Genomic DNA, 15,406 nt, shown 5'->3' on the forward strand with positions numbered 1-15,406 from the left:
TCATGCATGGTCCAGATCAAAGAGGCCTTCAAACCAAAAGAGAAGACCTTATGTCGAATGATCAATAATCCTTGATGATGGCAAATAACTTGTATATCAAGCTTGGCAAATTTCTAGTTTTAGCTCTCTCTCATATCTTCTTGAAAGAGTTCGTGGCCGAGCTAGTATCCTGGGTGTGAAATCCTCGTACGATTTGTGATTTTCCATGACTCTCTTTTTTCTCCTTTCATTTTTGTCTTCTGTTTTTTTTCCGGTAAAGATGGCATGCACCCAATGAAAGTGAAGTCAGCAGTTATTGTGACGTCACAGCCATGCAGTCCCTTGTATTATGACGTAGTATGAGTCGATTAACCACTGAAAAAAAAATGATAAATTGAAATCATACAGTAAAACATGTATGTTAAAACTTGGCACGATCGCGATCGCAACGGCTTTTAGAAAGTCAACATCAAGCTTAGTAGGGAGAAAAGAAAGCTTCCAAGTATTGCAAAAATAGGAAAAAAAGTTGCTTAAAAGTAAACAAGAAAAAGAAAGATTGCCACCGAGCGAAATACATTGACACTATACACTATGAAAAGTGAGGACATTACAATGGATGACGAGTGGTGGGGTTTGGCGGGTTCGCGTGGAGTTAGCTGCTCTCTGTCAGAGCCATATATACACATAGTTTGGCCAACCCGGTTCGAGTTGGTCACAAGATGGCGACTACTGCTTTGTTGGGCAAGCACTAAACAAACGAATATACGCCATGTAATGACCCAGTGAAACCAAGTTGGCCAAACTCTGTGTAGATGGCTCTGTTCTCTGCCGCTATAGACTGCCCTCTTCTCTTCTTTCTGTTTGTCTGTTGTTGTTTTTTGTGTTTGTTGTTTGTCGGTGGATTGGGGAGGAGGAGGAGGCTTTGATCTTTACTATTCATTCAGTATAATTAATTTGAAGACATTATTTACTGTGTATTTAATTATGTTATGTATTACTGAGGGCTGACAATTTCTTTACATGTTGACATTTTTTTATGTATGTCAATTAAAATAAAGATGTATGATATTTCATTTGTACTAAATGAATGCAATAAAGAATGCTACAAATAAAAAAATTAGGCAATTTCATTTCCTATTGAAATGTGCGACCATGACTATTGGGATTAAAATCAACCTTAAATTTCTTGGAAATCTTTACGATCTTGTCTTATGTGCAATGTCAGACAGAATTATTAATCAAAAAGCATAACCCTAAACCGCCACCCCCTCCGCTACGTCGCTGCAATTCCACATTCTACAATAGTTCGATGTCTGATTATTCACCAATCTTAAGGATCTAGTGAAATATGGTGCACAATTTGTTATAGGTTGCAAGACATAAGTTCAACAATGAAGGATATAGTTTAATTGCTTTAGCTTTAAAATAAATGAAACGATTCCCCGTCGTCTTATTTAGCAGTATCTTACAAAATACTTGTAAAGCTGTTTTTAAACTATTGAAGATCATTGCAACAACAAATATCTGCATCGTGCAAACGATTTGTAAAAGTAGGGGCAGGCTCGCCCCCTCCCTCGATCACTATCATTTACTACATTATCGGGAATACAAGGGGATGAAAGTAAGAAAAGTAGGCATACCTAGTTCATTTATAGTATTACAGGCAGTAGGATGCAATAACACAGAGAAAAGAGTTAGGTGCCCCGATCGTCTCCGTCCAAAGAAAGCTAAATCTCTCCCTGAATCTTGTCCTACGGGCCTCCCCTCGGGGCACGGTGGCACTCTCCGGATGGTAGACGGGGAACATGGAGTCACGGGGCGTTCCCGCTACGGGGTCGTAGCCGCAGAATTCCCAAAGAACTCCATCATAGTTGCGTAAGCCTTCTGATGCGTCTGTGAAAAATAAAAAGAAACAGTGAGTGCTTTTAATGTAATTTTGTCATTGAAACATGAAATATTAGGCAGGATATTACAGGTTACAAAAGAGACGTACCCATCAGCTGCCCGAAAAATCGAAGTGACAGTTGCCCTAATGTTAGTATTTTCATAATTTGCGGGGGAGGGGGCGAGGAAACTACAATTCCAGCCCCGCGCTGCCGCAGTACACATGACTTTGTGTTTACTTCCTGGTCTTATTTTTTGGTGGTTAAATTTATAGTATGCTTATACTGTTATTCACCCCATAGTTTCCAATTTATTTATTCTTCAAATATTATTTTGCCCGATATTATCATACCCTGTTCGTAAATGTCATTACACTGCTACTCATCCTGTAATGATGACGATATTTATAATGGTGATGATGATAATAAGGATAATGATGATGATGATCATCATCATCATTATCATCATCATCATCATCATCATCATCATCATCATCATCATCATAATGACGATATAGATGCAATGACGATGATGGAATGATGATAACAAATTAGATGATGATGATAATGATGATTATAGTTCCCATTTTACCTGACGGTGTTTGGAGCCAAATCCCAATAGCTACGAGAGAAACTAGCAGTATAAGGTGTTTAAAAAGCGTCCAATTTATGCAACTTCCAAGTGTCTTTTTCTCAGGTTGGATGTTGTTTTCTGTACCACTTTGATTATTGCTGATCAGAGCCATTATTTCGGTTTGGTGAAATTCCATATTTACTGCTCCTATCCTTCACCATGTCAAGATAAATTTGAACTCAACGCACAACTGCGAAATCACAAATCTTATTAGCTGTAGTCGACTGTGCTATAGGATGGGCTACTCAAGCGGGTCGTTGGCATGACAATTTGATGCGCGCGCATTCACTCCTCCAAGTTTCATTATAAATGATTATTACGTCATAATGCAAAAAAAAATCAACTCTGCGCTATAACGACCCCCATTCCCATTTGGGTCTTCCCCCTCTCTCTCCCTCTTTCTACCCCCCCCCCCCCCTCTCTCTCTCTCTGTCTCTCTCTCTGTCTCTCTCTCTCTCTTTCTCTCTCTATCTCTCTTTCTCCCTCCCCTCTCTTTATCTTTCTCTCTCTCTCTCTCTTTCTTTCTCCCTCCCCCTCTTTCCCCCTCTTATTCTCTCTCTCTCTCTCTCTCTCTCTCTCTCATGTTCTCTTTTTTTCTGTCTGCCTGTCTTTCTCTCTCCCCTCTATGTTTCTTTCACGAATCGGTATGCACCGCCGGTGTGGTAGGCGATTTGTTCCGGGTTCCGCGGAACAAATCGGCGCGCCGATTTGTTCCTCGGAACGAATCTACTGGATCGACTCGTTCGCAGATACGTTCGAAAGCCGCCGTTCTTATCCGACATTGGCCGAACGTTTCTGCTTATATAATCGCGTATATTTTTATTACTTGTGTCGAATAAACATGGTAAAAATAAATTTTAGCTTTATCTTGATACTTTTGTATTTATTGTTGCAATGAAAACCAATATTATTTTTTTGGAAATATTTTTGTGTTGACCCCGGCCCCCCCCCCCCCCCCCCACCCCACCCCGCATCTCTTTCATTTAAACTAGAGTCTACATGTACATCATGCATGCAGCCCATGCACATGCATAATTAGATTCTGTGGTGATCGAAGCCCGGTAATAGGTGGTTGACGTAACACGATATCATATAAAGCAGCATTCAAACCAAATTAGAAGGCCTGATTAGAAAACACCCCGACATCTGCTTTTACAGGCAAACTAAGCCTATGGCAACAACTGCCCTTTTTGCTAGACCACCCAGTCCCCGTCGCTTCGCGACGGCGCTGTTTGTGGTCAATCATTGGCCGCAATTATCAACATATTTGAACAACGGGAATCTGCATTTCTATACAAAGTTCTCAAATTGGCAATCGTTGGTGTAGCTAATTTGGAGAAGTTTGATTGGTTGCAAAGGCCGACCAGAATAGTTCATTTTGCTTTAGGGGTGTACCATGGCGTGTATTCAATAATACGTGAGCACGCACGCTCTCCGATGAGATTCGGAACGGATCGCCTGGCCGGAACCGATCGCCTGTGACTAGCGGAACGAATCTACGAATCCGGAACAAATCGGCGGGTACATATCCAGGCGATCGGTTCCGGAGGAACCGATCGCCTGCACGGAACAAATCGCCTATGACACCGGCCGCGAATTTTTTTTCCGTACTCGAGAGAGCAAAAATCCCATGTGCGCATGCGCGTGGACTTATAATTTCTCTGCTACTTCCCATACGAAATGTACATGTATTCGCATGTACTGTGCACGATTCGCGTTCTACGAGTAAACGATGGCATAGTAGTCTTCAAACACAGACTCTGATTTGCCAGTTTGACAAATCAATATGCGTATGTGTCGCGATGTGCTTATTCAAGTCTGTGTAGTTGTATGATTCAGACCCAGTAGTGCATATGGAAATACATTGCAACTTGTATAGAATGGTATAGTAGTCTGCAAGCACAGACGCTAATCTGACAGTTTGACAACATACTAGTAGTGTGCTGAGAAGTACTTTATTCAAGTCGCCAACTTGTATAGAATGGTATAGTAGTCTGCAAGCACAGACGCTAATCTGACAGTTTGACAACATACTAGTAGTGTGCTGAGAAGTACTTTATTCAAGTCTGCGTAGATGTATGATTCAGACCCTACTGGTGCGTGCGTTAGAAATGCATCTCAATGTGTAGAGTGTAGTATAGTAGTCTGCAAGGACATAATAATATATTGTGTATTGATGAGTAGTGATTTTATGCAAGTTTGTGTACTTGAATAAAAGCTTGAATAAAAGCACTACTCAATACACAATAGGCCTATATTATTCTGTCAAACTGTCAAAGGAGAGTCTGTGCTTGCATACTACTATGCCACTCTAAAAGTTGAGGTGCATTTCCAATACACGCACCAGTAGGGTCTGAATCATAAAACTACTCAGACTTGAATAACACTATTTTGTCAAACTGTCAGATTAGCGTCTGTGCTTGCAGACTACTATGCCACTCTGCAAGTTGAGATGCCTTTCCAATACACGCACCAGTAGGGTCTGAATCATAAAACTACACATATTTGAATATAAAGCACTACTCAAGACACTATGTTGTCAAACTGTCCGATTAGCGTCTGTGCTTGCAGACTACTATACCATGCTATTCAATTTGGGATGCATTTCTGTAAGCACTAAAATGTCTGAATCATACAACTACTCAGACTTGAATACTAGTACTATTGCTACGCACGATATATGCGTAATTGTTTTGTCAAACTGGCAAATCAGAGTCTGTGTTTGAAGACTACTATGCCATCGTTTACTTGTAGAACGCGAATCGTGCACAGTACATGCGAATACATGTACATTTCGTATGGGAAGTAGCAGAGAAATCACAAGTCCACGCGCATGCGCACATGGGGTATTTGCCCTCTCGAGTACGGAAAAAAAATTCGCGCACCGGCCTAACCAGTGCAGAAGCGTATCGAAACTGGCGAGAAACTATGATAAAACCACGGGGGGGGGGGGGGGGGGGGGGGGGGGGGGGGGGGGGGGGGGGGGGGGGGGGGGGGGGGGGGGGGGGGGGGGGGGGGGGGGGTAGGCAATTCCGTAAAATGTGTCCCATACGAATGAGACTTTCACCTATCAATAATAATAATATTCCATTTTGTACAGCGCATAACACATCATGGAAATTTATTACCCTAGCTTTGGCTCCGAACGGCATATGTTATCAGCGCACAGGTACCCATTTACCTCACCTGGGTGGAGTGTGGCAAATGTAGAGTAATGTCTTGCCAAAGGACGATAGTGTTATGGAAGGGATTCGAACCCCGTACACTATTCTCCACAGTTCCGCAGACCTATCCACTGGACTACAAAACTCCTCTATTTCGGCACAATATAATATATAATCAAATAAAATAAAAAGCTTGAGATAAACCATGGATAATTACCTAAATTTGGTATCATTGCCATAAGTCCATGGTCATAATATTATTTTCACGATTTTTTTTTTTAAATTTTTAGTTTTTAGATTAAGAAAACGGAAACAAAATTTAAGTCGTACAGGACACATATCACAGAATCGCTTTTAAGGGCTTAGGCCTACTACGAATCATGCAGGTCATCGCGTCCGGTCGGGTGGTCGCGTTACGCAGGCACGTAGCCCAGAGTTTGATGTTTTTTTTCGGGGGGGGGGGCACATACATGTAATCGATCGAGGTAAAAAAAAAAAAGAAGAAGGGGGTCTCCCCCCCCCCCCCTCCTCCCCCCGTGGCTACGTGCCTGGCGTTACGTACACGACCTTTCGTAAAACGAAAGCGGAAGGTCATGCGACCTTTCGTAGATTTGCCGTAGGGTTTTCACACAAAGTGTCGGGTAAAATGGACAGGACCATTATGTAGATGAGAATTTGGGTTTGTTTCACAAATATTACCCCCGAAATTTCGTGAATAAAGGAGCACGCTTCTACAAAAGGTCGGGTAAACCGACCACCCGACCCGACAGGGTCATTACACTTTTCGGCACTTCATCCTCACCTCAAAGAGATTCATCCTCCAGTACTATTGAATGATCGATAGCAAATTTCTATCCCCTCTACATTCATCGAAGAATAGTATTATAGTCACTATTATATCGAACTTTGCCATGGTATTCGGAATGGATCATCTGGAGATAAAGTTGATACCTGCTTGGATTAGCTAACAAAGGGCCTACCATCGCCCGGTCGTCTAGTGGGGTTTATTGTATCACCGACATCAATTAGGAAAATAGCCGACCAAATACTACCTGCATCACTCTTGACGTCAGGTGCGGGATCTATCATTGATATTATAATGGAAAATGTGGGTCAGAATTATAAAAGTAATGCACGGAAAGCGTGGTTTAATCAATTTTCAATGACTATGATTTGGTGTATTATAGGCCCTGAATCAATATTATGATGGATTTAATGTCATACTTGTTGATGTTTTTAGAAGAATGCATTTGAACTGAAGCTCGTCCAAGCGAGAGGATATACTTTAGTGGAAGTATCGATGGTCGGTGAGTTGCAAGACATCTATAAGATCGAGGTATGTATTTGTATACATAAGGACAATTTTGTTCATATGGCAAAGGCCTACATTCAGTAATGTTTTGTTTTCCAAAATCATATTTGAAAAAATATATAAGAAAAGCACATATTGCAAATATATAAACACCCTCTTTGTTGTGAAAGTGTAATATCTGAATTGAATCGTTGGGAAGGTATTGTTCGTATATATCTCCTTATTCTTATTCCAGAGTAATACCATTGTCATTTTGTATCTATTTTATTTAAAATCATAACATCAGGTTTAATTATCATGAAATATAAATCATGTAATGATAAGAGTCGTTAGTAGAGTTGTCGTTGTCTGCACATTTTGAGCACATTTTTTTTTTTGATCCTCAAAAAAAATTTCAATTTGCACCCCCCCCCCCTTGAGCGCCAGGGGGGGGGCCCAACCCCCAAAAAAGGTAAAAAATCACGTGATTTTACATGATTTTTTTCTCAAGGGGGGAAGGGCCCGGGCCCCCCGGGCCCCCCCCCCCCCCTGGATCCGCCACTGGCGTGGACTATCATGTGTTGATTAGCAATCGAATCCAGTGACCGGGGTAATGATAATTACAATGTAAAATCGCTTAGAAACGTAGTTTTAACCGCTATACAAATGTGACTTATAATATTATTATTATTATTTTATAATTGTGCAGATGGAGTTATCTTTCTTCGTTATCTTCGTTATATTAAACCAATACAGCCCAGTGACTGCTGATCTAGGTGAGTAACTTGATAAGGTCTCATATTACCACCTTTCTTTCATCCATAAATGTCTATAACATCGATTATTTGCAGTGTGCCTCGATTGGGGTGTATATTTACATTCAAACGTCAAAACATAGTGGTAAAAATAAATAAAAGCCAAGTATTATTGTAAAGAAAAATACACATTTTTGTCTACAATATAATACTTTGCTACTTATTATCTAAATTGCTTAAGGCCCGGTCCCACTGCACTTACGGATGCAAAGAGGATGTAAAACGTAAAAACATCTTGCCATCCGTTCGAAAACGCTATGCATCCGTTGTGTACTCATTGCATACGTGTTTCATACGCTCTATCCATCGAGCATCCGTCCACTGTGATTTCATCCGCGCAAAAAGTTTTGAGCTGCACAAAACTTTTAGAACGGATGAACTTCCGCCGTGTACGATGTAAATCCGCGACAAATACGAGCAACAAACGTTCTACTCCGTTATCATCCGTTAAACATCCGCTGTATCCTCTCTGCATCCTCTGGGCATCCTCGCAACTCACATCCGCTGCAGCCAAAAACGGAAATAGGGAGGACAGATAAGGTACATGGAACGTCTATATATCGTTAGTAGCACGGAAATAGAAAGGATGTAAGCGTATGCATCTCGTATATAAAGTATTCAAAGCTGTCATCCACTTCCATCCGCTTTCATCCACTAGGCTTCCGATGAACATCCGTTTAACATCCCCGTTACCTACTACCCACGTCCGTTATTTTCCGTTCTGTTTTCGCCAATTTTTGCCAATTTTGTCCATTTCTGGAGCGGAAGAAAACGGATGGAGCCACCCCCGAAATTTTGCTCATCCGCTGTGTCCTTTATGCATACGTTTTGTGTCCATCGGCCAGAGGAACCGGGCCATTACAACTTCCCCGGCAATCTCTCTTCTGGATTTTTCATCTCTTTGTTTAAATAGTAATATTTCATCCATCACATTTTTGTCGTTATTAATTCATGATCTGCCATATTGTTTTCTTCTCATATTTAAAAACTTTTTTTTTTTTTTATAGAAAAAGGCTAAAAAATATACCGGAAAAAACTAATAACAATAGACCCATATTAATATCTCAAAACTCTCCTCTTTGACCGTGATCAACAACTTTTTCGATAATTTGTTTTATGTAAAGCGCTGTGAAACAACAGTTAGGCCTAGTTTGTAAGAGCGCTATAGAAATGACTGTATTGTATTGTATTGTAAATAGTTTGGGAAGGATAAGAGAAAATAGCCCCTACATAAGTATGTGAACTTCCACAAATTGCCTCTAGCTGTAATCATCTGATATTTCTGGCGACCGATCGTTTTTACTCTTTTCCATTTAAGCGAATTAACCGAGAGTTTTATGTATGGCATAATAATAATAAGGATATTTATATGATGAAAATGTAATTTACGAAATTGAACCTAAAATCCGTGATCATTATTAGATCAATAACGCTTTCATCCCTCCTTTCTCCCTCCCTCTCTCTCTCTTCCTCCCTCTGATCTCACAACCCAACTCTCTCTTTCTTTCCTTCTCTATCTCTCTCTTTCCTTCTCTCTCTTTCATTTTCTCATTCTCTCCCCCTCTCCCTCTCTGTGCCCACACTCCCTTCATATAATCTTCAATTCATCTCTTCTTCCCATTCTCGGCTATGATGTCTCCCTGTCTCTTTTTTTTTGTGCAGCTTGTGAATCTGGTCAAATCGAGAATGACGGGTCGTGTTATTATTTCTCAGAAAGCAAGTTAAACTTCGCGTCGTCCAAATCGTTCTGCGAGGACCTTGGAATGCATCTCGTCTACATAGGGTCACAGGAAGAACAAAACTTCATGCAGAATACCATATCTGGTAGTGAGAAGCATTGGATAGGTTTATCAAAAGTGACCTGGATAGATGGCTCAAGCTTGGACTACAACAACTTTGCATATGTCTTTGATGATGGAGGAATCTGTTTCCGAATGGCGGATGAATGGAGCTATCAATGGCATGACCAAAGGTGTTCCGGTTCGAACTATTACATTTGTGAAAACGAAAAAGAAGACAGTGCCGGTAAGTACAGAATATTAAGTAGAAACTCGGTGATTTTCTGCACGTTGAGGGTCTTCATTTTCTAAGACTTCTAAAAGGCAAAATTTAATCTTGTCTACCAAAAAAAAAAAAAAAAAAAAAAAAAATAATCATGAAAAAAAATAAATTCATAATCACAGGCGCACGAGCACAGTAACAACGGATCTGTCTCTTACTGGGAAGCCAACGTTCTTTTCATAATGACAATGTAATATTTCCTTGGTTTGTTTGATATTCAATTATTGTACAGCACACAATCAAATGAAAATGTGTATTTAATATACCCCTTTTCATATTAATTGTCTCCTTTTGCAGCGTGTACCGGTGGCCACACTGAATATGACGAATCCTGTTATCACTTCTCGCAAAGCAATTCAAATTTCGCCTCGTCAAAATCATCATGTGCCGACCTTGGAATGCATCTTGTCTACATCGGATCAGAGGACGAACAAGAATTTCTGGTGGACAACCTACCCCTTGCAAACAAGGATTACTGGATAGGATTATCAAGTGTGACTTGGCTGGACGGTTCGAGTCTGACCCACTACAACTTCGCAGCTAGTGACGAAAAGACTCTGGATGAAGGAGGGAAGTGTTTCGTTATAGAACCGAATAAGTCATACCAATGGTTGGATGATAAATTTGAAAATGATCACAAGCACCGTTATATCTGCGAGAAAGAAGGAGGTGAATATATACCGATGGTCCATAGCAGTTTTAATAATATCAATTGATTTAATTCAATTTTCATGGGCTTTTCATTTTTCCAGTGATATACAGAAAAGTATTTACATTCAGTTTATTCAATGCATCTAGGATATAGTTGTCTTAGATTTTTTGAAGCAAATTCTTTTTCTGCCTTACAATTCATTGATGATAACAACAATTATTTTAACGACGAATTCCAAGTAAAGAAAATGTTCTGTGCCTAATCTCCATCTTTTATTTTGAGATTTGTCATCATTTTCATTACAAATATCTCGCTATTTATATACTTCAACGTTAACAGGTATCCAATCAAGTTCTGTACAGCAAACAACACCAGGCGCTGTCACTTTTCCCGAAGTTTCAACCCAAACCACACCAAATCAAATGACGTCATCCAAAACGTCCAGTTCCACTACTCAGACTGATAATGTTGTCACGACGAGTGGCTCTACACAACGTTCGTCAACAACCGATGCTGCGACCAGTGAGACAACAAGCAGTCCAGCGTCAACAACACCAACATCACATGCATCCTCAACATCAACAACAGGGCAAGGATCAACAGATGCTGCTTCGCTTACTTCTGAACAGGCAACCGATACCACTCCTGCAACAACGGCAATACACACAACCCAGACAATATCTTCGACTACATGTCGCTCATCTTCTCGGGACAGAGGTAAATGATTTTTGTTTAAAGCATGACAGCCCCCCCCCCTCCCACCCACCCTCTTCCTCCCACCTGCACAAATGGCGTTGTTTCGATTCATGGATTTTCCTTATACAACGGTAATTAAACCTAATATTTGCAACTGTACGGTATCTCTATCCCATGGCGCGTCGATCGAAGACCAAACAAATCACTGACGCAGTAACAATAACGCCTCGTGTGTCATTACGAGGATGTATGTATACCCGTTACCTTCCTTACAACGTCTCCGCGGGTAATAACCCTACAACCCGAATACGGTCGGTGGCAAAGGGCAATGCAACATCTTTTTTAACGCCACGTGATTTTAGCCATGCCCGCCTAACGGTCAATAATTTTTTTTTTAAGCTGCCCGCATGCCCGCCTATAGGTCGATAGTTTTTTTTGTAAAGATGCCCGTTGCCCCGGGTAACGGGCCGCATAAATAAATGTTGCTGGATCCCAATTGGTTTACGTGTAAAAAAATTCTTTGAGCGAGCGCGTGCACGGATACCATGGAGTGCTTTTTGTCTGCGATTCCCGAATGATCGTAACATTCAGGCAACTTTCCAGCGAAGATTTACAGACAGTGTCTCAGATTTTCTGTGATGTATAACCAGCTATCTTTACTCAAGAAAAGGATAAGGTAAGATTTCTTTGAATATTTTTTTGTGTGAATTCGGTATATAAAAGATATATCGACTGTTTAATATTTGAAGCATAGCTGTTTCTATACTGGCTCTCGGGGACGTATCATCCTTACATTGTTACACCCCGCCTCGGGGTCATGTAACGTCTCCTTGGGCCTATAGAAAAAGCGATGCCTCTCATAGCAGTCAATATATATATCTATACTATTTCACAATGAATTCGTTAAAAATCATACTCATATTGGTGATTTTATCTTTAACTTTATAACCTTGAAACAGGTCACACGATCTTCAAAAACTTCCGACTACTGGCCAGCAATGTCGCCCTCATCGATGCCTATGTTCTGTCGTCATACACGGTTTCGTCCATCATCAGATGCAGTCAGTTGTGTCTTGCTGATGTCCGTTGCTCGTGTTATACTTACATCGCCTGCGAGGGTTCGTGCTTACTCGGCAAGGAATGTCTGGCGACGTCTACATATGCTTTTGAAAGGCGAACCGGAGCTAAATTCTATTCGGCACTTCTTGAAGATCAGGAATGTTTCTAGAAGGCACGTAGGGGCGCCGCTAGACCACTTGGAAACTGAGGGTGGGGGTGGCAAAATTGCCGACTAGTTAGCCCTAATTTTCAAATAACTCCGGAACACAAAAACAAACAAACATTTTGAACTGCCAGCAGAGATTTTAATGGAAAGATTATTTTTAAAAACGGTCGTCAAATTATCAAATTTGATGTTGCAATTTTCAGACAATGCTAGAAAGATTCCACATTTCCCAACATAACATCTGAAAGGGAGGGGGGGGGTTACGTGTTACCCCCTTTAGTAATGCCGTGTGTGTTTATTGTGTTTTTACAGACGTGTATCAATCAGATATGATTATTTACGTCTGAGGAACGACCTTTAAACGTCACCATCTGAAAGATGTGACTCAATTTCGAACCTGCGTCCTCGGCTGAATCAGTTTGTAACTTTCATTTTTCATACAGGCGCACACCACAACGCCTAGTTAAAGTAACGCCCCTGCCTATGTAGCCATTTAAAGGACATATACAGTAATGAATTATAGTGTGTACATATTTCACTCCTGTAAGGCTGTATACCGTCTCTGCAAAGACGTTTATATGTAATCCACTATATGTATACTAAAAAAGATGGCTGTACGTGGTATAAATTTCAAGCCACATCGTACTCTCTTCTTATCCTAATTTCAAATTTTCAGTTTTTTGTAAGTGGCAGCTGTCTGCACCAATAAGGCAATTCCTTTCTAGCTGCCTCCTCATTCACATAAATACTCACCTTTCTATGTTTTTGTCCAGATCACCTTATATTGTACTATTATTTTATGTAATGTTTGTTTACTTTGACTATATATCTTGTGATTTTGTATATTAGTGTATCTAAATGTTTTGTTTTTATGATGAATGGAATAAATTTGATAGGCTTATCTATCTTATGCTAATGCACTGTTTCATGACCTCCAATTGCATGAATGTTTTCAAATTGCATCAATTATCTATTTGTACTTTTATGTTTGATTTCATAAATGAACGATTACCTCATACCTTTAAACAATATTGCATTATGATACCACATGGATATTCCACGATAGACAAAAAACGGGTAGACAATTACGTCTTCCTTTATTCAAAACAGACCAAGGAAAATGTTGCATTTCGTTTGTTGGAAGTAATTTTTGGAATATGCTTCCTACTAATCTAAACATTGAGAGATCAAGGACATCTAATTTTCGTAAAAACTCACAAAATTACTCTTAGGTGAACACCATGATATTAGTATATAGCAACCAGTCTCGTTTTTTAAATTGTAGTAGTATACATAATATAGGATTTGGAAACCCATCGTGTATTTTTCTATAAACTTTATTTTAGGCTTTAGATAACGAGAGTCAGGCTCGACTAGCACATGTGCTATTTTTACTCGATTTTACCATCGATCACAAACTCATTGTAAAAAGTAATTTACTGTTTTACTCTTAACACTACTTATAACTATAACTATTTCAATTGTTATTTATTATAATCTTTATTGCTGTAAAATATCTATTTTAATTCATGTCATGTTTATGTTCATGTTATATTGACATTGTCATTGTACAATTATATATCTTTTGTGTCAATGCTTTCAATGGTGGTGAATAAATAAATTAAATTCAAATAAATAAATTCAAATATTCGGTAAGGATTAAATTGAAACATATTGACAAAAAATAATTTAATTCGTGGCTAAAAAGTGGAAGCTAATTCAATTCTCATTTGAGTTATTTTTTTGTTATAGCATCATGTCAGTACCTTGCTTTGTCAGTACCTTGCTTTTTCAAAATGTGGAGTCAAAAAATTGTGTGAGTGCGTGTGTGTGATGGGAACGGGGGGGGGGGGGGGGCTCATCAGAAATCTATATGGCTTTAAATGAGTTTGATTTTTTTTTAAAGAACATTCTACATGTCTGCTTGCTGGTGACTTGAGACAAATTGTACGAGCCTCATCGCAAGTCCGATTTTTTCATCTTTGTTCTACTGTTTATTAAAACAATTCTCTTGTGAAAAATGTAATCTGATTTTAGTTGTCGTTATTTAAAAGATATATACAAAATTAAAATAATCTGTTGTTTGTGCGTTACAGGCCTAGGGCCAACCTTCGTGGAGAAGTAAAATGATCCGAAGAAGAAAACAAAAATGAATTGTTGCATATAATAATCTCAGTTAAGGTTTAGGATCTGTGGGAAGAGTGACGGTTCGGCTGGCGGAATCTTGGAGAGACATAGAGAGAAAGAGAGAGAAAGAGAGAGAGAGAGAGAGATGGAGATAGAGAGAGAGAGAAGGGGAGAAACGAGGGGGGAAGCAAAGTTAAAAGAAGATACTGCCCCCACCCCACACCCGTCTCTAACTTGATCGTATCGTCTTCTCGCATTACATCCACACGCAAGATGGGTGACCCCTTTAAATAGCTGGACCAAAGCTCTATACCAATGATAGCAACCATGTGCTTTTTGAATATCGAGCCACATCAGCCCCAAAAAATACAGTTCACCTTTAATAATTAAAGGGAAAGTCCACCCCAAAAATAAGTTTGTTTCGATAGAGGCAGAATAATAAGAAAATCAGGTGAGTGAAAGTTTGAGCAAATTCTGAATGAAAATAAGAATGTTATGAATTATTGAAGTTGTGATCAATCAAACACAAATTGGCAACTCTATGACGTATCATGCGAGCTCAACTTCCATTTGCTCAGTACTAAAAAAATCTAAAATTTTCATTTTCCCTCAAGAAAAATTTCAACCATACATGCACCCTAAATATAATAATTGCAAATATGTTTCTATACTCCCCCTGCAAGGAACAAATATATATTCCGTCATCACTAACGAAGAAAACATGATTTTATGGAATATTATGCACAAAGCAAATGAAGGAGAGCTCGTATAGTAAGTCACAGAGTTGCCAATTTGTATTTGATTGATCACAACTTCAATAATTCATAATTTTCTTATTTTCATTCAGAATTTGCTCAAACTTTCACTCACCTGATTTTC

At 39.6% G+C, this 15,406-nt stretch overlaps 1 protein-coding gene and 1 long non-coding RNA gene across 2 annotated transcripts; one reads left to right on the plus strand and one right to left on the minus strand.

The window, feature by feature from the left end:
* Positions 1 to 214: 214 nt before the first annotated feature.
* Positions 215 to 2,718, minus strand: LOC115929384. Its single transcript, XR_004066457.1, has 3 exons — positions 2,455 to 2,718; positions 1,620 to 1,872; positions 215 to 354 (listed from the first exon to the last, which is right to left on the minus strand). It is a non-coding gene; the product is annotated as an uncharacterized LOC115929384 (long non-coding RNA).
* A 4,242-nt stretch (positions 2,719 to 6,960) lies between these two features.
* LOC115929054 (serine-rich adhesin for platelets-like) lies at positions 6,961 to 14,421 on the plus strand. Its single transcript, XM_030997176.1, has 6 exons — positions 6,961 to 6,996; positions 7,661 to 7,727; positions 9,429 to 9,791; positions 10,125 to 10,496; positions 10,819 to 11,196; positions 12,135 to 14,421. The coding sequence occupies exons 1-6, from the start codon at positions 6,961 to 6,963 to the stop codon at positions 12,401 to 12,403; spliced, it is 1,485 nt and encodes a 494-aa protein (XP_030853036.1). The 3' UTR covers positions 12,404 to 14,421.
* The last annotated feature ends 985 nt before the right edge of the window (positions 14,422 to 15,406 follow it).

This window comes from Strongylocentrotus purpuratus, unplaced genomic scaffold (genome assembly GCF_000002235.5).
Source record: "Strongylocentrotus purpuratus isolate Spur 01 unplaced genomic scaffold, Spur_5.0 spur5_scaffold_4, whole genome shotgun sequence".
Taxonomy (NCBI): Eukaryota; Metazoa; Echinodermata; class Echinoidea; order Camarodonta; family Strongylocentrotidae; genus Strongylocentrotus; species Strongylocentrotus purpuratus.